Source organism: Capricornis sumatraensis, chromosome 3 (genome assembly GCF_032405125.1).
Source record: "Capricornis sumatraensis isolate serow.1 chromosome 3, serow.2, whole genome shotgun sequence".
NCBI lineage: Eukaryota > Metazoa > Chordata > Mammalia > Artiodactyla > Bovidae > Capricornis > Capricornis sumatraensis.
In genome coordinates this window covers 25,367,513-25,395,286 of record NC_091071.1, presented here as the reverse complement: position 1 = coordinate 25,395,286, position 27,774 = coordinate 25,367,513, and the positions used below count along the sequence as shown (strand labels likewise).

Below are 27,774 nucleotides of genomic sequence, written 5' to 3'. Positions count from 1 at the left end.
ATGCCTCAGTTTCCACATCCATAAAATGGGATGATGACAACAGTGACTACAACAGAAGCTTTAGCACTGTGCCTAGCACATGGTGAGTACTCTGTAAGTCAACTCAAATTACTCTTATCTTCACATTACTCCCCCAACTCCCCTCACAGTAGAATTATCATCCCTAATTTACTGGTGAGGAATAGGACCCAAGTTTATGCAGCTGGTAAATGGTGAAGCCAGGACCGTAACCAGGTCAGTCTAACTCAAAAGCTAATACTCTTTACACAACGATATTCGTTCAATTAAAAAAAACACCTATCAAGTTCCTTCAAGTTCCTTCCTATCAAGTTCCTTCTAAAAAGATACAAAGAATGAATCACAAAAGCTGATGTCACAGAGGGTCTGGCCAAGCCTTTAGCTGTACATGGACAGAATGCAGTGGGGGGGTGGGTGGACTTTGCCTACTGACCACAGAGCTGGCTGCCCGGGCCCAAAGCTGGGAACCAAAGAGAAGCAATAACGGGGCCAGCATCAGCTGGACCCAGTGCCTCCCTTTGGGATTTGTAAGAGGCAGAGACTGGGTCCAGCAGTTTTCAAAACCATCCCCCTTCACCACCTCTATGAGCAGAGGGGAGACACTGGCCAGGTGGGAAGGGCTGGTGACTGTCCCTGCCCACCCACTCAAAACAGAGAGAGATGGCTGCCTGGAGGGTCACTTGCAAAGGTCAGGTGCCTCCTCAAGGAGGGGAGACCAGAGCCTTTTTCTCCACGGGCATCTGCTTGGTCAGTGGTCTTGCTCACCTGCTTCACACCTTCCTGCCCAGGGAAAAGGAGAATGGAGAGGGAAGGGGGAACGTGGAAGACCCTACACTCAGAGCCCTCAACATGACAAGGTCAAGTGTGGTGATACTGTGGGTATACCACAGCCCCCAGCCCTGGCCAGCCCTCAGACTCTCTGCCCATGGAGTCTCTGGATGCCAGGGTCCTCTTGAGACTGAGTTCCCCCTAAAACTGACTTCCTCTGCTGAGTTTATGATTAGCCTCTCTATCCAAAACTTTACTTCCTTTCTTTTCCTGAACCTGCTCCCCTCAAGATTGTGGAGCATCAAAGAAAAGGGGGCACTGAAACCACACAGAGGACCCTGTGTCCTTGTCCTTTGAAGTTAAAGTCTCTTGCTTAGCTCTACCAGGCTTCCCCTGAGTCTCTAAAGACTGGCTCAGAAGTTGATGATTAGGAAACTGAAGATGCAGAAACAAAGAATAGCTACTGGACTCAGACACTGGTAACAATTTAGACTATAAATCCACGGATCAAAAAACCCCCGATTCCCTGAAAGATATGTAACAGATAAAGACTTGACACATATTCCTAAGTTGTTTTTACAGGAAGTAGACCTCCCCCCCCAACAGATGGAAAAAGCTGACTGCGAGAATATAGATCCTAGACTGGTTGAAACCAGAAGGCCTGATGATGCTTGAAACTTCACCTTGATGCCAACCTACCTAAGAATCGTGCACAAGCTGATTATGTACCCTGAAGCCCCCTCCTTCACAATGCCTTTAAAACTTCTTCCCTGAAATTCATTGGGAAGTTTGAGTCTATTGAACATGAGCTGCCCATTCTCCTTGTTTGGTGTCCTGAAATAAAGGCTGTACTTTCCTTCACCACAACCTGATGTTAGTAGACTGGCTTTACTGCTTGAGGGCAAGTGGACCCTAGTTTGGTTCAATGACACACTCTCCTTGGATATATGGATTCCTGGAAGCATCCTTCAACCTGTGTCTGTTGGGCGCTGGTGAACATGCTCCACAATAACAAAGAGAAAACTGTGGCCGTGGTTGTAAAGTGAGGAGACAGTCATGCTCCTTCGCTGAAACCACAGTCCTTCTCACTTCCAGGCCTCCAAAGGCTGTGATGAGCCAGCCTCCACTGTGCATGAGGAGGGTGGGGTGAGGGAAGCCAGGCCCCTGAGAATCCTCCCTGGGACTTCTAGAACTTTACACAAGTACTGCCCAGCTGGCAGGTAAGCCCGGGGCAACTCGCGGCCACTTTTGCTTCCCCAGGGGAAGCGCCTTTCTGAGAAGAAAGACAACAGAGGGCGGCAGGCTGAGGAACATTCCAGCTGAGGGCTCCCAGGACAACCAGACCCCTCAGACTCGGTGGTAGCTGGAGCTCACACAACCAGACTTTCGTCTTTGGCAGAAGGAAGTTTGAGACAGGGTTCTGTCAGTTGTAACCAAGATTTGGGGACACATAAGAAAGTAAATTTATTTACTTCAGAGTCATGCAATTTTGGAGAAGGCAATGGCATCCCACTCCAGTACTCTTGCCTGGAAAATCCCATGGATGGAGGAGCCTGGTAGGCTGCAGTCCATGGGGTCGCGGAGAGTCGGGCACGACTGAGCGACTTCACTTTCACTTTTCACTTTGATGCACTGGAGGAGGAAATGGCAACCCACTCCAGTGTTCTTGCCTGGAGAACCCCAGGGACGGCGGACCCTGGTGGGCTGCAGTCCATGGGGTCGCACAGAGTCGGACACAACTGAAGTGACTTAGCAGCAGCAGCATGCAATTTTGCTTCTATTGCTCAACTGAAACAGAAGTCCCCACACTGATATTTCTCTTGGTTACCAAATCAGACTGTCCTTTGGCCATTTCCAAAGATCCAATCAGTTTGGTGTCCCTAAGGACGGCCACCAGCTCACTCCTTAGACTCTGAAGGCACTTAAGAGGTTCCAAGCAAACAGAATTTTTTTAAGAAAGAAGCAAGATACATACTGAGATAAAAACCTGGGTATACTTATGAGGAATACAGTCTTATCACATTCAAGTTACGCTTATCAAGTTAAGTCAGTTTTGAAAGTCCTCAGCCAGGATTTTCCCCTTTATTAGATTAATTTGTAGTGGTCATGCATGTGGGCTTGGAGTGAGTCTCAGGTTCAAGTCCATACCACAGCTGTGCAATTTTGGGTAAGTTTCTCAACCTCCCTGAGGCTCAGAAAAGTGAAAGTGAGTCACTCAGCCATGTCCAACTCTTTGTGACACCATGGACTATACAGTCCATGGAATTCGCCAGGCCAGAATGCTGGAGTGGGTAGCCTTTCCCTTCTCCAGGGGATCTTCCCAACCCAGGGAACGACTGCCGGCAGATTCTTTACCAGCTGAGCCATAAGGGAAGCCCTCCTGAGGCTCAGGGTCCCCAACTATAACATGCAGGTGCCAACAGCATCTATCTGGAGGGGTATCATAAGAGTCACACTGAGCCCAGGGTCTGGCACGTGGTGAGAACCAGAACACAATTATTGCTACAACCTCTGACTTTTCTAAGCTCCAATACTTTGGCCAATGAAACTGATTTATTGGAAAAGATCCTGATGCCGGGAAAGACAGAAGGCAGGAGGAGAAAAGGACGACAGAGGATGAGATGGTTGGATGGCATCACCAACTCAATAGACACGAATTTGAGCAAGGTCTGGGAGTTGGTGATGGACAGGGAAGCCTGGCGTGCTGCAGTTCATGGGGCCGCAAAGAGTCAGACACGACTGAGTGACTGAACCGAACTGAACTGAACTGACTTTTCTGCAGCAGAGGAAACACACACAGGCTTCACTTCCAAGGCCATGGGATTCTGAGTTATAGGCATCGAAGATCTAAGAGGGGTTCCTTTGGATAAAACAAGTCTCATATTAAAGTAGTTTTCAAAACATAAATATCCAGCAGCCACGTGTGCAAATATCACTTTTCACTAAGCACATTTTCTTCTAGGCTCAAAGCAAATATTCTTCCTCAGCAGGCAATCTGGCTTTCTAATAAAAGATACCACACCCCATACGAGTCAGAATTATCTCCCAAGAATGTCTAAGAGCACATCACCCTGAGCCTGACTCCATAAAATACAATGGTAACAGCAGCCAGACTGGCTCATTAAACCATCATAGCAGCTGACCAGCGAGACCACACCTCAGACGTGTCTGTCCAGCTCTAATAGCCAAGCCCTTTCTGCCTTCCACCGGCCACCCAAGTGCTTCCTTCCCAGAATGAGGTCCACAGTTCACCTGCATCAGAATCTCCCAGCACATTCCCTCAAGAGCAGGTTCATTCAAGTCTTAGGAAACTGGAATCTGGGAGGCTGAGATCTGGGAGCCCCACAGCCACAGCTCCTGACTGATTCTGATTGCTGGTGAAGACAACAGTGGCATCCCCTGTTTGAAAATCCCCCCTCTGCTTGAAAGCCCTCAGGAACAGCACCCCTGAAACTGGAGTGTAAAGTCTAAGGGCTGGCCCTGGGCATCAAAGACTTTCCCTTCAAATCATCTCCCAAGCTGGCCATTTGTTTACTCCTCCTTCTACCCGGGTCCAGCCAGCACCACCTCCCGCCGGGAAGCCTGCAGCATGTTACTCCTAACCGGTGTTCCCCAACATTTTCTTATGAACTTTACCAAATACAGAGAAGCTAAAATAACTATACTATGGACCTATTCAAATACATCACCAAGACCCTAAAATGAACAGTTATTAACGTTAATTCTGCAACTAATATTTTAAAAGCATGCTGTAACTGCTTTACTGCATATCTACTGATCTTTTTTGAGTGCATTTTGAAGTAAGTTGCAGGCACTAGGGCCCTGAACACTTCAGCAGGCATATTAACCAAAATGCAATGTTTATGGCTCTTTCATTTTCCAGGTAAAATTTATATGCAACAAAGTGTAAAAACCTTAAGTGAAGAGTTCGAAAGCACATACACCTGTGTATCCAATGTCCCGATACTATGAGTCCAGAAATTTCTGTTTGGCTCCTTTCCAGTCAATCCCCTTCTCCATTCACAACCACTGTTTCAATTTTTCACCATAGATTAATTTTGTGATTCTTAAACTTTATATATATATATAACTTTATACAGTTCTTAAACTTTATATATATGCAAGTCATGGTTTCTTGGGTCTGGCTTCTATTTTGCATAATGGATGTCAGCAGGATGTTCTACTTAGCATAATGTTTGCGACATTCATCCATGCTATGTGTATCAATACCTGTGTGTATCCTTTTTCCTTTATTGCTGAATAATGTTTCATTATATGAATAAATAATAAATTTGTCATCCCTTACTCTGTTGATGAGCACCTGGGCAATTTCTAGTTTGGAGCTATCTATCACATATAGAGGAGAACGCAATGGCACCATACTCCAGTACTCTTGCCTGGAAAATCCCATGGATGGAGGAGCCTGGAAGGCTGCAGTCCTTGGGGTTGCTAAGAGTCAGACACAACTGAGCAACTTCACTTTCACTTTTCACTTTCATGCATTGGAGAAGGAAATGGCAACCCACTCCAGTATTCTTGCCTGGAGAATCCCAGGGATGGGGGAGCCTGGTGGGCTGCCGTCTATGGGGTCGCACAGAGTCGGACACGACTGAAGCGACTTAGCAGCAGCAGCAGCAGCATCACATATAGAGTTTTTTTGAACGTGCATGTACAAGTTTTTGTGTAGATGTTACATTTTCATTTCTCTTCAGAGTGGCACTGCTGGTGCATGGGGTAGATTTGTTTAGTTTTACAAGCAACTACTAGAATTTCTTCCTAAGGGGTCACATCACATGATGCGCCCACAACACTGTCTGAGAGTTCCAGTGGCTCCACGTGCTCACCAACACTGGGTGTTGTCAGTCTTGGTGATTTCAGTCATTCTGACAGGTGTGGCCTCACTAAGGTTTTAGCCTGCATGTCTCTATGGATAATGAAGTTGAGCACTTTTCCACGTGCTTTTAAATCGTTTGCATGTGTCTTCTGTGAAACATCTGTTCGAAACTATCGCCCATTTAAAAACTGAATTCTGTCTTTTATTTATGAGTCATTGGAGTACTTTATATATTTTGGAAATAAGTATAGTGTTTCCCCCAGTGACAGTTCTCTCCAGGCAGCCTGGCTGGGTCACCCCTCCTTCTCAAAACACTCCAGGGAATAAACACTCCACACCCTTAGGAACAAAATCCAAGTCTTTACCTCAGCCTACAAGGTCGAAGTGATGTGGACTTTTTTCTCAGTTCAACCTCACCTCCTGATGCTCTCCCCTCACTCACTCTCCAGCCTCACCCCCTGCCTCAGGGCCTTTGCACTTTCTGTACTCACTGTTTAAATGCTCTTCCCTGAACATCTCCCAGGCTCACTCCCTCAGTCCTCCTGGCTCTCTACTTAAATGCCATCTCCTCACCCACCTGGAACAGCTTCCCCACTCTCACCACCCGGCCACCCCTCTCCAGCCCCTAATCCAGCTTTATTTTTCCTTTTGGCAGAGACAGTGCCAAGAGGCATGATGTGTTAACTCATTCGCTCACTGCCCGCCTCTGTCCACTAGAACATAAGCTCCCTGAGGTCAGCGGCTTTGTTTTGCTTGCTGCAGAGAACCAGTCTAATGCCTTGGTTATGACATATCATTGTTTAAGCCAAAGGGCCTCAGTTCTACTACTGAGCATGGACAAATCACTTAACCTTTCTCTGCCTTAAGGGGCTGAGAGAACTTACTGACATCTGGGAGACCCACAGCCCATTTTCCCCCTTTGTGAAATGAACGCTTGTGAGATAAACAAGTGAGCATGTGTAGAACATTGCTTAGCTCACAGTTGACCCCCATGAGTGTAAAGTGAAATTAGTAGCCCCAGTCCCTAGAAAATGACAAGCACCCAACAAATACTCATTGACTACATATATGGATGGTTTATGTATGTACAATACTTTTACTGCATATTTATAATGTACAGTCTATTCATAATTTTCCTTAATTTGAGAGGCTTTCACAGTCAGAAGTTAATTTCTCTTGAGGAGAGTTTACATTCCGCGAGATGCACTGCAAGGGAGGGGGGAGTAGGTTCCATGTCTCCACTTGACATGAGCAAACCAAGATTCATGAGGTTACATGGCGCCAGTCCCAGTGGAACTAGTGAAAGGGCTGGAACAAAAACTCTGTTTCCTCCTAAAGCTCTGTAAGTTTCCAGCATGTCCACGGGGCCTCTGTTCTCTCCAGCTCCCTCCTCCTTCCTTCCCCAAACAACACAATCTCTAGAGAAATGAATATCCTTCATCCTGAACTTTTTTCTGACTTAAAAAAACCTTAAAGAAATAACTGTACATCCATGTTCACAGGAGCATTAATCACAATAACCAAAAGGTGGAAACAACCAAGCTTCCATCAATGGATGTATGAACAAACAATATGTGATCTAACCACACAATGGAGTACTACCCAGCCTTCAAAAGGAAATCCTGCCACAGGCGACAACAGGGATGAACCTTGCAAACATTATGCTATGTGAAATAAACCAGCCTCAAATAGAAAATATTGTGTCATTCCACTTATAGGAAGTACCCAGAGAAGTCAAACAGGAAGTTGAGTAGTGGCTGCCAGGGGCTGGGGCCAGCAGGGTGTGGGGAGCTGCTGTTTAATGAAGACACAGCTTTATTTTGTGAGATGAAGAGTTTGGATATGAATGGGGATGACGATGTATGTATATACTCAATACCAATGAACTGTACACTTAAAAATGGATAAGATGGTTAATTTCATGTTACGTGTGTTTTGTCACAATTATTAACAATTTTTTAAAAAACAGTTGAGACTACATGGATTTCACCTCTAAATGGCCAAAGCATCAATTCATTTCAATCCACTCGGATGAGAGAATTTCTCTAGGCGTCCATTTTAACTTCATACCACATCAATCATCCCACACCCTTCATATTCCCTATGTCTTCATTTCCACTATCTTTTGAGCCAACCTTCTCAATGAGGCCCAGTTTGCAGTAGTTCCATTAGCTGCTGATTTCCTGAATGCCAAGATCAAAGACACACTCATGTCTTGTGTTCAAAGGCACAAAACAGCTGAGACATTCTCCATGAGCCAAAGGATGCCTACATGCTGATCCTACAACCAGCAGCCCATGTCCGCATGGGGTCCCCACGGTGGAGACTGTAGGACTAACAGACCCTCGGAGTCACTCTGACCCACAAACTGTGAAGTCAGGCTGAAAACGAGAAACTGCTTCCACCCCACACACAGCTGCGTCCTCGGAGCGCTTTGTTGAAGACAGACGCCTGCCTCCAGTGGACATCAGCGGTGATGGCCATGTGACCGCCTGGGCACACTGTGTGTGGATTTTATTTTCTGTCTCCAATGCAGGCTTATTTTGCCTGATGTGGATTTTTGTTCAAAACCAGTATCTCCTTTACCACATTTGTAACGACAAGCAAAGCAGTTCCCTGGAGCTCTGCCCTGTGGCCTAACCCTGACCACTGTCTCTCCCTGGAAAACCCTCCTTCCCCAACAGGGAACAGCCCAGCTCCCATCTCACCTTTTCATGGGAGACCCTGTTCTGTCCTCCACCCTCCACCCTCTCCTTCACCACACAGCAGGCTTTCTCATCCTCAGCACTATGGACCATCTGGGGCTGGATCTTCTGTGTTGTGGGGTCTGTCTTGTGTATTGTAGGCAGTTTAGCAGCGTTCCTAATCTCTACCCACCAGAACTATCCCATCCACCAAACCCCAGATTTCTCCCAGCACTGCCAAATGTCCTGGGACTAAAACTATCCCTGTTTAGAACCACTGTTTCAAAGAAACAGAGGCTTCAGGGAGGACCAGGGCTGCCCGGCTAAAAATCAGATTTCCCAGTCTGGTCCCCACCAAAGACCTGTGATCAGGGCTGGCTGGCTCCCTTATCTAAAGGAAGAAACGCTGCAGTGAAGTCCAGGATCCAGAGTTCCCCTCCCAACCACACACCAGGCAGAGGCTCAGCCTCGCTCGTGGTCACCCTCACCTAGGCCCCTTCACAGCTTGCCTTGCAGGGTTTTCTCCTGCACCCCTTTGTGGGTTGAACTGTGTCCCCTAAAGGTGACCTGACATCCCGGCCCCCAGGACCTCAGAATGTGACCTTCTTTCCAGATATGATTAGATGAGGTCATCCTGGAACAGGGTGGCCCCTAATCCAACTGATGTCCTTATAAGAAAAGACACAGAAACACACATAGAGAAGGCCATGGGAGGAGGGAGGCCGAGATCAGAGCGATGCAGCTATAATCCAAGATTGCCAACAACCATTAGAAGCTGGAAAGAGGCAAGAAGGATCCCCTCCAGGCTTCAGAGGAAGCACGGCCCCGCCAGCACCTTGATCTTGGACTCAAAACCTCCTAATTGTAAAACAATAAACCACAGTTTTAAGCCACCCAATTTGTGGTGCTTTGTCACAACAACCCTAAGGAAACTAAGCCACCTCGAAATTCTATCTCAAGCTCTGCTTCTAGACACCCCAACAGACAGCTGATGTGCCCACTCAAAGAGCACATACTCCAGAGCAAGCTTGAGATGAGTCTAGACTCTCGCCTCGATTTCCACGAGCCTCTCATTACACGAGAAGGAAGAAGAAGAAGGAAGGGAGGAAAGAGGGAGGGAGGGAAGAAGGAAATTCGCTTTGGGGATCCTTCCATCCTCCACTCATTCAGTAAATATTGCTGAGCACCATCAGCTGCTCATCACTGTTCCAGGAGCAGGGGAGAAAGACGAGAACAAAACAGACAAAAGTTACTGCCCTCGTGGGGTTCACATACCAGCAGGGGAGACAGACCATAAAATGCCCAGTCTATGGGATGGTAAGTGCCATGGAGAAAAGCAAAGGAGGAGAAGGGGATGGGGTGTGCCCGGGGCGGGGGTGAAGCGACGGATGCTCCACAGCCCAGTCTCAGTTCAGGCAGAGAGCAGCACGCCTGGGCGCCTTCTCTTTTCTGCCCAGCCCTTCTGTGAGGTTTGGGGAACCCACCTGGCCACTGGGCAAGGATGGAGTCCACGCCCACCCCACGGCCAGAATGGCGCCCTTCAGAACCACCCCTGGCTTTGACGTCCCTCCTTCTCTGTCTCCTCCTCTACCCTTCCTCTTGCTTCCTGGGATCACCTCCTAAATTAACGACCTGCACCCACCCCCAGCCCCTGGCCCCAGCTTTCAGGAACCATACCAGGGCAGGTGCACCTGGAACTTTCCATTTCAGCCACAATAACACTTCAGCCAAGACCTAGAGGAGCCAACCTGTGGGCATGTCCAGACCCTCCCCCTCCAGGGCTCTGCCCTGACACAAAGAGTGGAATCTGGAATTTATCGTGTTTGGTGGGTCTCCCTCTGTCCACATAATTTTCTTGGCAGTTGAAAACCTCGATCTCAAATATCGAGGAGGATACACGACATGATCCCATATATCCCGCTTGTGTGATGGGAAGGCAAACTTAGGATTACAGCAGACACTAACTACTTTCTCCTGACAGTGATCATTCCTGCCTACATGAATCTGCCAGCTCTTGTACATATTTTGCATCTGTGGATGTCAAGGGGCTCTGTACCCGCCAGTGTCACAAGCCAGAAATACCAGGAAATGAACCTCCCCACCCCTCAGCCCTCGTTCAGTGACTGACAGGAGGTGGTGTATTAACACCCCAGCTCCCTCGCCTCTTGGAAGGAAAGGCTCTTAGACCTGTGTCCGACACTGGCTCCTGGCTCCTCTAACAGGTTTCTGCTCCAGTCACCACAGTGGTGGCTGGCCTGATATCTGCATCTTTTAAGTGACATTCCTACCTGCTCTTGGTATTTCCTCTGGTGTCACCTCCCTATTAAATGACTTCCTTGCCTGAAGAGTCTTCTTTTTCTTGGGGAATCCAAACTAAGAGAGTGATAACTTTGAAGACGTGTATATACACACATACAATGTAGCAGCCCCTCCAGTCCTCATGTTTAACACGTGCATCCCAAATGTGATGCTGGATGATCAAATCCCTGGACGGCAGAGCTCAGCTTTAGAAGCACCTTGGTGTATTCAATGCAAAGTAATCCTATTTGCATTACAAGGATCACTGTCTGACATGGATGGTCTTGACCAGCCTCCAACTGGATCTTTTTCCCCTGGACTCCCCCCACATCTTTCCACCCACAGTGAGTGCACTGCTATCCTCCAGCCCACAAAATGCCCCAGAAAGGTACCCTAAAGCCCACTGGGGAGAGGGCTTGGTCCATGGGTAGCTCCCCAGGCAGCCCGCTGCGTGTCACTGGGCTGGAAGAGGGAAGGAAGCTAATCTTACAATTCACCTGAAAAGCAATCATCCATTATCCTGGTCTTCAGCCCTCATCTTATTTTTCCCAGATCAATTCCTGAAAGTCAAAATGGCAGATAGCTTCATACTCTGGACAATAATTCTTCTTAGTAAATAAGCCAGCATCAATGACAAAATGTTTCCAGGGTAGTGCTGGTTACCTGAATCCATACATGTGCTATAATTTCATAGAATTACACACACACACACACATGCACACGCACACAGAAGATGCTGGTGAAGGGACTTCTCTGGTAGTCCAGTGGCTAGGACTCTGCACTCCCAATGCAGGGGACTTGGGTTTGACCCTGGCCAGGGAACTAGATCCCACACGCCACAACTAAAGGTCCTACATGATGCAACAAAGATTCACGATCTTGTGTGCCGCAACCAACACCCAATGCAGCCAAATAAATAAATAAACATTAAAAAAAAAAAACTGGGGAAAATTGCATAAGGTCTAGTTTAGCTACCAAATAGCAGTTTCTTGGTATCCTAGCGTACACAGATCGTACGAGATTTACCATCCAGGAAGGTGGATGAAGAACACACAGGACTCCCTGTACCGTTCTTGCAACTTCTTGGGAGTCAAAAAATTATTTCAAAATCAAAAGTTTTAAAAATGCAAAAAAAGAAAAACCCAAACAAACAAAACTTAAATTCTGAGATTAAAAAAATAATAATCGTTTTTTACAAAGCTCCCAGCAGGAGACACTGCCAACCCACCCCTTACCTGAGAACTGGGAATCAGCGCCTTCCACCAGTGACCACCCTTCACCAGGTCGACCTCGCACAAAGGTACAGCCACCTTGCCGATGACGCAGTGGCGTGAGAACTTATCGAAGTCCAGCACGGTCAGGAGCAGGGTCCTCCTCTGAGCCTCCAGGAAGGGGATCTCGAAGGTGTAGCGCTCCTCGAACACGGGCTTCTGGGTCTTGCGTTTGACTCCGGTCTGCTTGGAGTTCTTCTGGTCCGGCAGGAGGCAGATCTTGACGTAGGGGTTGGAGTGCGCCATGTCCTGGCGCGCACCGTCGTGGGAGATGGGGGGCGGCAGGTCCCTGGCCTCGATCACGCGCACCGTCAGGTGGTTGTGCAGCAGGTCGTACTGCGTGCTGAAGTGCAGCATGCCCAGCTGGTACTTGGACAGGATCTCCGCGTCCGTCAGGAAGTCCACGTCGTCACTGTTGGAATCGAGGGAGTACAGGCGGGGCTCGAACTTCCTGAAGTAATCATCCGGCGTATAGGTCCGTCTGAGCACCGAGGGCTGGATGGGCTCTTTCTTGGCGCTGAGAACGCCGAACTCGATGGGCTTAATATCGATCAGTGGAGAGCTGGGCCGTCTGGACTCGAGACCTACACACCCAGCAGAAATAACAATTAACACCACCAAGTACTGGACTGGATCTGGGCCGATGTGTGAGATCAAGGACCTTTCGTAGATTCTCACATTGTTTGCTCTGCTTCATAACGCTCTTTCCATATGCTCTCCACTCCTGGAAATCCTCTTATTTACTCTATGAGAGGAAGGGCAGCGGCACAAATATCCTCATCTCCACGACAGCTAATCGCCAGGCACTGCTCTAAATGCCCTGCATACATGGAGAAGGGAATGGTTACCCACTCCAGTATTCTTGCCTGGAGAATTCCATGCACAGAGAAGCCTGGCGGACTACAGTCCACGGGCTTGCAGAGTCGGACACGACTGAGCGACTAACACTTTCACATTCACAACCCTCACAAGGCATTAGCCAGTGACTATTACCTTCACCGACTCGATGGACGTGAGTGTGAGTGAACTCCGGGAGATGGTGATGGACAGAGAGGCCTGGCGTGCTTCGATTCACGGGGTTGCAAAGAGTCAGACACGACTGAGGGACTGAACTGAACTGATGACCTTCACTTTACAGAAGAGGAAACAGAAACTCTAAGTAACTCACCAAAGGGAACCCCACTGGTAGGAGGAGGAGCCAGGATCCAAGCCCCACCTATCTGGCCCCAGGGTCCGACTCTAACCATTCCCAGCCTCCGATTTCACAGAGTTGGCTCTGGGGCCAGTGTCTGGGTCAAATTCCAACCCAGCTACTTCCTCGTGAATCACGTGACTCTCTAGTAACGAGCCAAGTGACTCCAGGCACATTTTACACACTCGGTTTTCCTATCTGTAACATGGAGCCAATCATAGCAGCCACATCAAAGATGGTGGTGAAAACTCACTGAGCGATGCGTGGAGAGAGCCCAGCACAGAACGTGCATGTGGTGAGAGGCACTGAATGGTAACTATTATTCACCTTCAAGGCTCACATTCACAGCTCGTCACTTTCGGGGTGCCTCTCCCCTCCCCATTAAGCAGAAGAGTTTACCGCTCCCAGGTTCATTGTTGCCATCTTTGCTCATCTCTCTATTCTAGCAATAACCTCATGGTACTCTTTTCTCTTTCAAAGCACTGAATTGAGGTATGACTGACACACATAAAGTTGTCCATATTCAATCTACACAACTTGATGGCTTTGATAAGTATGCACCCACGAATCCATCACCACAATCTATGCCATAAACTATCCATCACTTTCAAAAGCTTCCTCCTGCCTTCTTCATTTACTTAGTTTTGTGTGTCTGTTAAGAACATAAGATCTACTCTCTTAGCAAACGTTTAGGTACTCCACATAGTACTGCTAACTTTACACACACTGCTGGAGTGGATTTCTAGAACTTACTCATCTGGTATAAGTGAAACCAACACCTGCCTAGTTCAAGCTCCCTGGGTAACCATGTCCTACTCTGCAGATGCTTAGGAGTCTGACTATGAGATTCCTCATGTTGTTGGGAAAATTACATAGAATTTGTTCTTTCATGGCATCTTGTTGATTGCCCAAATACCTGCCTGTTGGCTAAAACCATGAGCCCTTGCCAGTGCATGGTTGCACCCTGATAACTGTGCTAAACGCGGTCATCTCTATATAGAGCTGGACGTAAGATTTAGGAATTATCTAGACCAGCGCTATCCAAGAGGAAATAAAACGTGAACCAGATACAGACATACAAGGCCACAGTTCAGTTCAGTCACTCAGTCATGTCCGACTCTTTGTGACCCCGTGGCCTGCAGCATGCCAGGCTTCCCTGTCCATCATCAACTCCCGAAGCGTGCTCAAACTCATGTCCATCGAAGCCCACAAAGGTAACTTAAAATTTTCTTGTAGCCACAATTATGTAAAAGTTCAAAGAAGCAGGTGAAATTTTTATATTTTATTTAAACCAATATATCCAAAATACAATCATTTCAACATGTAATCAATATAAAAACATTTTAGCGAGACATTCTAAATTCTCTCTTTTTTCATACCAGCTTCAAAATCCAGTGGGTATATAACATGTACAGTGCATCTCAATTTAGCTACATGCCTGTGGACACTGTATTGGACAGCGGGCTGCACAGGGCAGACAGGCCCTCTTATTCTACAGATGAAAAGATGGAGGATACAGAAGCCAGACACCCATTCTGTTTCACTATTCCAAGCTCTTGAAATTTACTTCTTTCTTCTTCCCCATCCACTCCCAGAAAAGATCAGAGATCTCAATCATTTCCAGCTGAGTGGATTAGTTTCACGAATTTAAGCCTTTTCCCTCTGTTAAGTGAATTTCAGACATCAGCTGCATGAGACAGAGGAGACACACTTGGCTAGTAACAAGAGGCTGGGAGACTCTAGGCTTTATCACCCTTTCTCTTCCCCACCCAAATCACACCCTCTGGTCTATACCCAGGCTACAAAGTGTGTGTGTGCTGAGTGCCCACTCTAGAGTGGGCCAAGGGCCAAATTCAACCCAGAGATACATTCTGTTTGGGTTGAAAAGTAAGGAAGTTTCATATAAAAACCCAGACTGCCAGTTTCTCTTTAGAAAGGTCAGGTAATACAATCCCACATGGCTACAGCTGAGTAGCAGCTGCTCCCCTTCAATAAGACACTGGCTTCCCAACTGGCCCCAGTCCCCACCCTGCCCTAGTGCCAGGTCAAGAGTCGGCTGCCAATTGTCACTCACTAGAGTGATATTTATCTCCCTCCAGCCCTTAGCACTTAGCCACTGACACAATCCACCTGGGCCCTCAAGTCACTTGAATGTGCAGGCCCTGCTGTGTAACATGGTAACTAACACTTGCCTTTCGGGGTCTGAAATGATATATGCTGACATTACCAACTGAGCCAATTCAATGAAACCTGTGATCAGTATAAACAAAAATCAATCAAAATGATTGCTTCTGCCTGAACTTGGCAGAAATCAGGTACGATGTCCTCCTCTGTCACACTGCCGTCACCTCTCTGTCATCCTTTCTCCTGGACTGTCACACCACACTCCACTCCCCCACCAGAAGCAACCCTGTCCTTCATGTCTCTCCCTGGGGGTGCTGTTGAGCATCTGGGAACGCCAGCTCTTTCCCTTTATCCTGGGGGCCCAGATAACAGGGTTGTACTTCATGGACCCCGAGGGGCAGCTGACTTGAGCCAGGTCCCCCGACAGTCAGAGCGGAGAGGCTTACTTGAAATCCTCCGGGTCAGGCTGTATGTAGACTTAGATGTGTCTGAGGATGAGCATCTCCGATCTGGGGAGTTGGTCCGTGGGGTCAGCGGGACGTCACTGGCTGTGTGCACAGAGTCCCCGTCCTTGTCACTGCTCCGGCTGGCCAACCTGTAGGAGGGAAGAGGTCTCAGGGACTGTCAGAGAATCCCCAGGGACTGGCACCTCTGTCCCGTGGGGGACAGACCAAGGATGAAATTGCTCTCAGGCCCAGTCTATGCAACTCAAAATAATGCAAATTTGAAATAAATTCTCAATAGCCCTTAATTCTTAATAATGTCTTGCTTTTTGCACAAAATGTGATGTGAAGTAAATGACTATTTCCCAATTAGAACAATCTGCCAAGAATTTGCATAATTTCAAAGCTGAGGCTGGGGCTGGGGAAGGGATATGTAAACTTATTCAAGATATTGCCACACGGGCACCGCCTGACTAAACCGAGATCAGTTCAGTTCAGTCGCTCAGTCATGTCTGACTCTTTGCAACCCCATGGACTGCAGCACACCAGGCCTCCCTGTCCATTACCAACTCCTGGAATTCACTCAAACTCGTGTCCATTGAGTTGGTGATGCCATCAAGATGGGACCTCTCAGTCTTCAGTCTGGGAGGAACCACGTGGCTGTTTAAATGCATTAGAACTTCTGCAAGTAGTTTTCGGTAAGAATTATCTTGTTATTTCAATAGTCACTATGTCTATAACATCTTGAAAAAATATCCTGTAACAATGTCACTCAAAGGTTCTTGGGACTTTCCTGGTGGTCCAGCAGCTAAGACTCTGAGCTACAAAATGGCCCTGAGAATCAATGATTTAAGAACAACAGTTCAATGCATAGAAACACCAGTAAATAGCAGCATCCACAACTTAATGTTCTCCTAATAAAGATTAGAATTGCTGGAAAAATAGAAAGTACACTCTTTGTGGGTTGGGGTACAAAGTAGTACTTAAGGGCTGGCTCAAGGCAAGTCTCTCTCTCTCCCTCCATCTCCCTGTCTGTAAAATGGGACTAATAATAGCACCTGCCTTACATGGTTACTTTGAAGGTCGAGCTAACATATATACAATGATTAGAACAGTGTTTGGTATGTTCTAGGTAGATGCTTAATACATTTTAGCTGATGTTAGCAATATTATAGCAGAGGTGGCTTTAAGATCCCCCAGTACTCACACAGCTAGTGAGGATGCTGGGAGTGGGGGCAAGGGGAGGGGAGAGAGCTGGCAAAGGGGCCATGAGATTGATGCTATTGATAACAAGCCCCTCAGCCATTACAGCCACAGACCAATACCTTCCAAAACTGCATCCCCCAAGTTGACATTTAAACCTGCGGAGAAACCAATCTCGAAAAACGCAACTTTCAAGTTCTGGGAGGTCACACGCATGCTGTGCATGACATGAAATGGATCTGATGTTCTTCCAAAGCTAGGGCCACTGCTGGGACAAGCAGGCATGTTACAGGGGCAATGCCCAGTGCCTCCCACTCCTGGTCAAGAATAGGAGAACGTAGCAGATGAAACATGGGGCCAGCGGAGGGATGGAAGGGAGACGGGATCACACTAGATCAACCTTTCTCTCCCGTAAAGGAAAGCAGCTGCATCTCCCCAGGAAGGCGGCAAAAACATGTGACGGCCACTGGGGCCCTCCACCTGCATGGCCTGTTTCCCAGCTGTCACACCTCATGGCGGCCGCTGCCTCCAGCTGCAAACTCCCATCAGTCTTCAAGAGTCAGCTTAAATGCCATCGCTTCCTGAAGCCTTGGCTGCCTCCTCCCAGACATAGTACCAGGGTATACCTGGGCCACCCCTGCCTCCTCTGCCACCACCAAACCTCCAGGCCCTCTGTCCCTTCTACCTGGAATGCTCGTCCTGCCCCATCACCTGTCTCGTTCCTCCTTACCATTCAGATCTCAGCTGCCACAGCACCTCCTCAGAGAGGACCCACCAGTCCAGTCGCCTCCTCCCAGCCCGTCTCCCCTTACCCCTGCACCTTTTTTTTTGTCCCCCTCCAGCACATACCTCTTTAAGTGTGGCCTGCCTGCTTCTCCTCTGCATCTGACACTAAGCCAGACGCCCATGCGGGCAAAGGCAGTGTCTTCTTCGTTCACCACTGCCCTCCTAGCACAGCACCCGGCACGTGTGGGGTGCTCTGATTTATTTTTTCAGTGAATGAATGAATACACATTTCTGGTGGCTTTTATCTGACTTATCTTGAGTCACAATCACTGGAGGGCACAACTTGTCGCCCCTCCCATAACAGCCTACAAATCTTAATGTTGGCATCTGCTTTATTAGGATCAAAGGTAGCAGTAGCTACTGAGCACCTACTGTGTGCCAGGCACTGTGCTAAATGCTCTATCTGAATCATCATTTCAGGCTTGAAACAATCCAGGAGTTAGTTGTTATGACCCACCCCTACTGCTTTTACAGACAGGGAAATGGAGCCCTGGTCAGGTGGCAGGAGAGAAGGAGAATGGATCTGCACCACTGAATGGCAGAACCCCAGTGGAGTCCAGCAGTACCAGACTCCGGACTACATGCCCCACACTACCAAGCTGGGCATCCCCTAGGAGGCCTGGAAGAACCCTGCACATAGTAGGTACTCAACACATGCTTCTTGAACAAAGAAATAACCTAATTCACTCTTCAGTGGGGGTCTTTCTGGCACTGCCCCAGAAAGAGCCAGTCGGATGGTACCATATGGTGAGTTGGTTTTCCTGACTCTCATCAGCCCAGTCCAGCCCAGGAAAGCTGCAGGTCCCACATGTCAAAAGCATATGTGACAATTAATGGTGTGTCCCCTCTGATCACACAGGCAAAGACCCAGCTCACCTGCCACATGCCACCCCACAGAGAGGCACATTCTGTGGTTCCTGGCTCAAATGGCACGGTAGGAATGGTACTGCAAAGCCTGTATGCTTGACATTTCTGCTCCCTGCCTGTTTGATAACATGCAACTGCCCGCTTGGTAAATAAATCTGGGGAAAGCACAAGCTGTAAATTCTCTTTCTGGAGGATTTAACCTGCCTCCTCTTTACAGATTTCTCTTAACATTTGGTATGATGTTGACTATCAAAAATGTCCTCAGTGCTATCCAGGAGAAGACCTGGGTCACCTTGGGAAGCACACAGGTCATGTACAGCTGTTCAGATGGTGCACTGCACAAGTCTAGATGGTCTCGCTCATCATGACCACCATGTGAAGGATGCCCCCTGAAGCCATGTGGTGAGTTGGCTGCTGGAAAGTTCTCTGCTTGTAGCATAACCAAAATAAGTGTCTTCCCTGAGGATGCCATCCCAGAAGAACACCCTGCTTGCACAAAGGGTCAGCGACCTGAGCAAAACGCAACTGTCCTCCAGCTTAGTAGCCATACATCTGTAACACTCAACATCTGAGGCAAACAGGCTGTGATTTTCAGTGTCTATCAGGGGTCTCCTCTGGTTCAGAGGACAATCCAAATTCCTTAATCTGGCATTTGAGACCCCACACAACCTGAACTTGCAGGCTCATTTTGTCTGATTCCCCCAACTCTTCCGAGATGCAGTGTCCCATCTGTGGTGTTTGTCTACCCTGGATCCAGTCACAGCATCCAAACTGTTTATTACCCAGGTCAGCAAACTTGGGGCCCACTGCCTGATTTTGTAGAAGTGTTATGAGAGCATAGCCACACCCATTCACTAGTGAATTGCCTGTGGTTGCTTTCGCACTACAAGGATGGAAGTGAGTGGCCGCAATAAAAACTAGTCCATGAGACTAAAATACTTACTCTCTGGCCCCTTATAGGAAAAGTCTGCCAACTCCTGTTCGACTAGCTTAGTTCATGTGTTTCAGGAGGAATAACCCTCTCCCTCGTTTCAGGTCCGGAAACCCAGACATTATCCCAGCGCTTTTTCCTCCAAGCAAAAGAGACTGGATCAAGTGATTGGCATGTGACCCAAACCAGAGCAATGAGAGCCTTTCCTGATATTTTGCTGCTGTCAAACATAATGCAAAGGAAAAAGAAGGCTTAAGAATGAGGCCAATACAGAAGAAACAGAAAGAAAGAGAGAGAGAGCACATACACGCACACCCATGACACCGTCTGAGCCCCTGGATCCAGTCATGCCTGAAGCCATTTTCCCAGAACTTTTCCATAACAAAATTCTATGCAGAACTGTCATATGTGTGTGCAGGATGTGAATACACAACTAATTTATTTACCTGCTTTATCTCCTATAGTGAAGTGAAAGAAAGTGAAAGTCACTCTGTTGTGTCCGAATCTTTGCGATCCCATGGACTGTACAGTCCATGGAATTCCCCAGGCCAGCATACTGGAGTGGGCAGCCGTTCCCTTCTCCTGGGGATCTTCCCAACCCAGGGATTGAACCCAGGTCTCCTGCATTGCACGTGGATTGGATTCTTTACCAGCTGAGCCACAAGGGAAGTCCAAGAATACTGGAGTGGGTAACCTATCCCTTCTCCAGCAGATCTTCCCAACCCAGGAATCGAACTGGGGTCTCCTGCACTGCAGGAGGATTCTTTACCAGCTGAGCTACCAGGGAAGCCCTTATTTTCTATACCAGATATTAAATCCCCTGAGCATGGGAACAGGACTCCATCTAGTCTTGTGCCTCCCATAGTGCCTGGTACATAGGGCAGCCTCAAGAAATAACTACCAAAAAAACTGAGCTTAACTTCCCAACAGCATAATTGACACTTTCAGGACTCAATTTCTGCCTTCAGGTTAATCAGCTGGGCAATAACTAGTTTTTGGAATGAAAAAAGACAGATAATCACCGTGCCATCACAGAGCTGGAATTCTTCTGAGCACGGCTTTAAAGACACCAGATGGGCTGAGCCAACCTCCGTCACTAGAACATGGGAACAATCCCTTCATTAATGAGCTGGTTTCACCAAACATCTCAACTCTGTGCACAACTGCAGGATTCAGGCTACAGCCTGTGAGTCAGGGAAGGTTCCTTCACATAGTTGTTACATCAATTTAAAGAATCTCTCAATAACTTAATAATGATAGAGATGAATACTTACTACTGTGCTAAGCATGTTACATGTATATGTCACTATTATTAATAGCAACCCTATAAAATAAGTTCTATTACTTCCCCTACTTTACAGATGAGGAAACCCAGACCAAAATAGGGTAAAAAGAATTACTTATGTTTATGATTGCCAACAAGGTATTTTTCCATAAACTAATTCATGCAATCATCACAACAACTTTATAAGATAAATACTGTTTTATCATCCCCATTTGACAGATGGGAAATCGAGGCACAGAGAGATCAAGCAAATTGCCTGAGGTCACAGAACTGGAAAAAATTAGGAGAAGTAGGATTTGAACTCACAGATTGTGACCCAGAGCCATTCTGCTATGAAAATATTTGATACTTGCTTCTCAAAAAAAAAGAGGATTGAGGCATGACCCCCAAGGAAAAGATGGGGTGCCAGCGGCTTCTGGAATCTTAGCCCAAGGATTTACCTGAGACAGCACAGGATCCCCACTGAGGCTCCAACTGTGGGCCCTCACACCATCTTCCTGCCTCCCTGGGCGTCCTTATCTACATCATGGGAAGCTGTACTGGACGATTCCCAGGCCCTGGCCCTCTAGATTCAACCCAGACTCTGGCCACGCTCCTCTCCCAGCCACAGAGAGGTGGCCCAGACACGTGGCTAAAAAGCTTCAAAACTGCATTCCCAAAATATCTGAGCGACTGGCAGATGGAGATGTTGTATGCAGGCGCGGGAGGAGAACGAATTGGAAATAAAACGAAAGATGCCAGAGAGAGCATAAACAGCGTTGGAGGACACGATGGAGCCTGGAGGTGTGTTCTGCTTCCCTGTTACTGAAGTTCTTGCTCAGATCAGCAAAGAGGCACTTGTTTGTTCATGTCATCCACACCAAATACTCACTGAGTGTTTAGCATGGGCCAGGGGCTAGGATGGTTCGTCATCCTGACTTGAATGGAAAACCTTTAGGATCTGGACATCCCTTGAAGAACAGAGACGCTCACAGATCTCTTTTTCCACTTGGAACGACATTCAACATGATTAAAAGCGCCCACATGCTTAGCATTACACTGTTCGTATCTCAGAAGGCCGGTTGTGAAAACCAGCTGAACCGAAGCCCCACCCCGAGCTGGTCTCACCAGCTTGCCAAACGCAATGAGGCACAGAGTACAAGCCATCAGCGACTAAGAGGTCAATGGAAACTCAGCCTTTCCCGCCTCCATACCCCTAGATGTCCCACACCCCTCGCAGAAACAGAGAAAAGAAAGGTCTTAAGGTGGCTTTCCAGGAAGTTTGGAGCAGTTTTACTTACAGCCAGGGGGGAGTCTGGGCAGGGAAAGGTCCCAGAATCTCAACTTCATCCTCACTCGACTGGCAGCAGCTGGACTCATAGCACTTCTGACAGCAGTGGCGGCAAGTCCATCTGCAGAGCAGCAGGTCGGAGATTCTAGAAAGGAAACCCTGAGCCCATGGAGGGCGGTGGGCAGAGGAGAGATGGGAAGGGGAGGAAGAAGAGGAAAAACACCCACAGTTACAAGCAGCCGATCCCTGATGAGAAATAACGACATTCAGGAGGTCTGTCTCCACGGCTGATCTCTTAGAACAAACTGTTTTCCATTCCTATTTACCAACTGCAGGTACAAAGATGGCAAACACCAACCGGCTCGAGCCATTAATAGCAAGCAAAACGTTTGCAGGTATTTTCCTTTGTATATGAATGTCTTTCTTGACATGTGGGTGGTTTATTCAACATCGTGAGGGCTATGCAATATGTTCGCAAAACACAATGATTATTACTGTCTTTTTGAAAGCGAAGCACAAATATTTTTTTAAAAATAATTTCATGACATTAAAGTAAGCAGAGATAATCAAATGGAATAGTAGAGGGTGGGAAGGGAAACCTAGTCTCATTAACTAGTATCTTTTCACCGGGATCTCCCTTCCCTAGAATGGCTGTTATCAACATCCGGTTGTTGTTTAATATTCAGCATCCCCACAGCCCCACGAAAGGCTCCAAAATGAAAAGCAAACATTTCTTGATTAGAAGCCAGACCAAACAAATCACCGAATTCACTCACCTCGTTTAAAGGTTCCAACTGCCCTTTTAGAGATCCACATGAAGCCAAGGGGCACAGGGGGCGAGGGATGACACAGAGAGAGAGACAAGACCAGTTTAGCAATATTCCTGCAACTCAAAAAAAAAAAAAAAAACAAGCCCTGCTTCTTTCCACTTACCATCCTGGGAAGGGAGCTGACCTCCTAACAAGGTGCTGCTACCTTCAGGGCTGCTGGTAGCCTCCTGGCTAACCAACACCGAATAAATGGGAAACTTTAGCATTTCGATTGGATTTGCACCGTATGCTGTTATGAATCAGAGCGGGTGGATAGATAGTCATGCTATCCAATGCAGCCACACTTCAGGAGAGGAGCAAACCTTCCTATACAGAAATAGCCATGAAGCCAACCCAGAAGGACATGATTAGCTAACTTGCAGGCAGGCACAGCATGGATGTCACTTGGTTCCCCCGCCCTCCCAGAGGCCCTACCTTCCAATTCTGCTCCAATGGTGGGGAGCTTCATATGACCACCCACAAATAGAGGGAGCGGAAAAGAAAGCCATAGTCTGGTCCCTGGGAAGAAGGGAGGGGCTCCCTTCCATCTTCAGCCCCACCTCCACCCCAGCTTCTTCTCACCGGTTCCCAAGACACAGGCTCCCCCCACCCCCTTTCTGGGAAGGGTCTTCACAGTTTTCCAAAAGGCCAAGTAAACCAGATAGGTTAGGAGGAGTCTCCTATGGAACTCAGAACTTTGAGTCAAGGAGAAAGCTAATCATGGTTCTCAGTTTTTTTGCAAGGTGAAGAAGGTCTTAATTTGGTACCACTATATGTAACATCTTTTTAACCATTGCAAATCCCACCCCTGCCTTCCTTTTTGAACAGACAGCAGACCCCAGCTCAGAGCCTTGCAGACAGACTAGCTAGCTAGAATCCAAGAATGTGGCATTATTCTCATTGTATTTTTCCTATTGCCTTCAGTTTCTATCAGGTGACCCTGGTTTTCTATTATGGTAGTGACATGACGTTTCCTTTTCATATTAAAGTTAAAATAAAGCACAAGTCCATTTACAGAAAAGAAATTAAGTAAATAACATAGTCCGTGAAAAACTCAAAATCCTTGAAGTGATAAGGGATTTACTACAGTTTTTTTTTGGGGGGGGAGTCTTGGACACCAATCACAAGGTGCAGGGGGAGGGCCAAAACTGAGAAAAGAGGTGCTCGTCCTGGCCCCATCAGTGGCCAGTCATGTGACTCAGGCAAGTTGGGAGTCTGAGCCTCAGTTACATCTTTCCTTTAATGGAAGGGCTAAGCTAGGACACTATGAAAAGGCTCTCTGCTGCCTAGTATCTGCATGCTTTCTGTGGCTTATGAGAACCAGACAGTTTGTCAAGTCCAATTGGATCCTGCCAGGTACCGGGGACTGTCCTGGCCGACAGAGTGGTGAGGCGAAGAAAGCAGCAAACAGCTATGCCCTCATGGGGCTTACATGAGAAAGTACTTTAACACGCTTATGGTAAAGTGCAGGGTTAAAGGGATGCTTTTTCACAACGATCCAGGCTCTCAGGAAGGCATTTCCTGGGTATATAGTGATCAAAAGAGAACCATTTCTAAAACCATGATGAGCAGAGGCAAGGCTACCTCAGGGGTCCCGCCTAGGTGCAAGGTGAGTGCTAGGGGCCAGAGAAACCAAGGAAGATGAAGAGGAAAGGGGAGATGCGCTGAGGCTTCCAAGCGTGCTGAGCCTTTGGGCCTCAGGCTCACGTGTTTGACCCAGTGGAGAATTGATTCAAGCCAGAAAAAAAAAGGAGGAAGGAAAGTCCAGATATTCTAGAACAGGGGGTGCAAGCTAGGACTCAAAGACCCAAATTCACCTGCAGCCTGATTTTCTATGGCCCTCCAGCTAAAAAGGGTTTGTATATTTTTAACTGGTTGAAAAAACTTTAAAGATGAATACTTCTTGACTCGTACAAAGTATATGAAATTCAGTTTCAGCGTCCACAAATAAAGTTTTATTTAAACATAGCCATGCCCATTCATTTACTAGTGTCTCTGTGTAGTGCCATAATCAAGAAGTGAAGTGTTGCGACACAGACCACTCAGCCCTCGAAGAAAAACAAACATTTACTATGTAGGCCTTTACAGAAAAAGTTGAACACCTTGTTCTCGAAGAAAAGTCAACATCACCGGGCCATCCTCATACCAGATGCTTCACAAATCCCTCACCAATCCCCATCCCACCCCCGGCTAGGCCTCACCACAACCTCTAAGCCCCTGAGTGGCCTTGGGCAAGTCACTTCATTACTCATTACTCTTCATTACTGTGCGGAAGACAGTCATTAAGAACCGTAGACGCCCGTTCTCACGTGGTTCATGTCCCAGTGCGTGGTCCCTGACGGCCAGGGGCCATGCTGCTTTCTCAGCTGTGTTCCCAGTGCCCACACATATTACACGTCACCCAAGTGTTTGCTGAACCTGTTCAGTGGCCACTCCCCCCAACAACATCCCCACAGTAGGTGAACAGTAAATGTGACCTTCATTGAACTTGAAAAGATGACCTAAGGATTCCATGAAAGGGAAGTCAGTGGAGCGATTCTAAGCCAGGAGAGGGATGGGGCGGCCATGGGCGGATGGCAGGTCAGAGTTCCTGGCAGGTGGAAAAGACTAAGGCAGGAGGAGGGGCGGGGAGGGGGGGGGGGTGTGAGCCAAAGGGGGAGGAGGTACCAGAAGCCCCTCCAGTGGTGGGCGAGGGCAGAAGCGAGCCCAGAGGCACCCGTCTGCCTCTGGGGAGGCAGAATGTATGAGCCCGTCGGTATCACTGCCAGAGGCAAAGGACCCAGTGCCAGAAACAAGCAGCTCAGCGGGCCTGACCGCATGACCTTGGCGCTGACCCGTCGCCGCTTCCCCCTCCTAAGGAGAAGACAGGTCTCTTAGTCAAGCATGCCCTCCTCAAGAAAAGGTGCCTGGAAATTATTTCAGCCTAAGGATTCTTGTGGGGTGTCCCCAAGATGAAGGGAGGGAGGGTCCACAACTCCCGAGGCAATGGCCCAAAGTAATCGGCTGCCCCCCAACACCACCAGCGCGCCTCCGGGGTGTCCCCCACCTCTCAGCACCCAGTGCCGGGAGAGACGATGTCCTTGTCCCTCCTGGCCGGAACAGCTGCCTCCGGCTCGCTCCGCCGGCCAATTAGCCAGAGCCGTCACCAAGGCAACGACAGCTGGCGGGCCGGGCGGCTGGCGCGCCCCGGGCCGCCCTCCCCGCGGCCCCTCCCCTGGGGTGGGGTGCCCGAGGGACGGGGTGGGGGAAGGGGGGAAGAAAAGTCCGCCCCACCCCCATTCCTTCCCTGGGAGGCGAGGGCGCGCGTGCAGAGTCCACTTGGGGCCCTTCATCCCGGGGTGTGGGGGTCCCCAGCCTCTCCTCCTGGGGCGCACCCCCGCTGCTGCACAGGTTGCCTTGCGCTCAGGCACCCTTTTTCTGGAGGCAAGTTTGTGGCAGCCTAGCCTTGTGCCCTCCCTTCAGCGCGCTCACAGTCGGAGGGGGCGCGGCACCCCCCAACCCCACACCGCGGACCTGGCCCCCCGGCCTCAGCCCTACCTGGATGTACGCCATTTTCGCCCGCGCGCACTCACTCCGGCCCGGGCATGGCGCCGCCACGGCCACTTTGCCCTCGCCAACCGGAGAGAGGGGAGAAAGCAAAGGGGGAAAGGAAGAAAAAGGCAGCCGGGTGGCCCCAGACGTGACTGGCGTGGCTGATGAGCGGCGCCCGCCCCTCCGCCGGCCGCCCCGTCCTTGCCTTCCCCTGCGTTCCGGCTCCGGGAGTCGGGGCCGCCTCCCAGATTGGGAGAGCTCGGGCGCCCAGGGCCCCCGCCTCGGCCTCCCTCGCCGTCCCGCGCTCCCCCCGAGGCGCTCCCCAGGCGGGATTAAAGCCGGGGCGCCTGGGGAGGGAGCCCGGGGCAGCCGCGGGGACTGCAGCGACCCCAGCGCAGGCGGGGCCGGAGACGCTGGGGCCCGGGCGCGCCAGAGGCGGGGGAGGGGACCGGGACGGGCAAGGAGGTGGGAGGGGGCGGTGCGCGGGTCAGCCCATCCGGTCGGCACCAGGGCTGGCACCTACTGAGAGCAGGGCCCCCGGGGCGGCCGTGAAGCTGAAAGGGCACGGTCCAGCCCGCCGCAGAGTCTGGAGCCGGGAGGGTCCTCCCCATCCAGCCCTTTCCTAGACCGGGTTGGAAAAACTTTATTCCCGCCCCAGCTGACGCGCCTAGAACTGTTGCGGTGAGGAATGCAGAGGCCAAGCGAATGGAAGCCTCAAGTTAAGATGGGGCCTTGGGCGCCCCGAGGGAGATACACTGGAGAGGGCGGCAGGGGCGCGCGGAGAGACCCGAGCGTCCCTTTACCCTAAACCTGCTCGACTTGCGCCCTGGGCGCAACAGGTCTGGCGCGGGGCGGCCCAGCAGCGCCACCCAGCGTCGCGCCCTGCGTCCTGCGCGTCTCTGCCCGCTGGAAGCTCCGCGCCAGCGAGCGTGCTCCCCTGGGCGTGTTCACGCGCCAGCCTGCCTGCCCACGTGGCTGGGCGCCCTGGGCCTGGAGGCTTCCCCCAAACCGGTCCTCCCACCCCAAGGCCACTGCGCTGGGGCTGGCTCTCCACTGCGGTATCTGAGGTGGAACATTGCCCTCTGCAAGTTCTCTTTTTTAAATGTCCAGACATCTTCTGTTGCCAGTTTACCAACCATTTAACCTTCCAGCGACTCTATCTTTTCATCAATAAAAACAGCATAAAATCTCTGCCCTGCCTATCCTCCAGGACTGTTTTTGTGGGAGTAAATGAGGAAATGAACGTGGAAGTTATGAACAAAAGGTGTAATACACATATGTGTAAATATTTCATGTAAATATCTAGCATACATATACATTTCTAAGTATGATATTTCATTTGTAGCACATGGCATGTAACATATGTCGAGTGCTTATAATTTCGCAGGCATCTCGCTCAAGCATTTCGTCTTGTCCTCCACTGCCTTGCTCATTCCTGTATGTCTGGCAGAGTGCTAGCA

The 27,774-nt window shown here is 49.0% G+C and overlaps 1 protein-coding gene across 1 annotated transcript in view; it reads right to left on the bottom strand.

The window, feature by feature from the left end:
- Positions 1-26,335, bottom strand: part of SYT17 (synaptotagmin 17) — an 81,647-nt gene extending 55,312 nt beyond the window's left edge. The window contains exons 1-5 of the mRNA XM_068969079.1: positions 26,321-26,335; positions 22,751-22,768; positions 21,985-22,133; positions 15,636-15,784; positions 11,838-12,457 (exon numbers count right to left, since the gene is read on the bottom strand). Coding sequence (XP_068825180.1) covers positions 11,838-12,457; positions 15,636-15,784; positions 21,985-22,133; positions 22,751-22,768; positions 26,321-26,335 — 951 coding nt within the window. The remainder of the gene's footprint in view (positions 1-11,837; positions 12,458-15,635; positions 15,785-21,984; positions 22,134-22,750; positions 22,769-26,320) is intronic.
- Between the last annotated feature and the right edge of the window lie 1,439 nt (positions 26,336-27,774).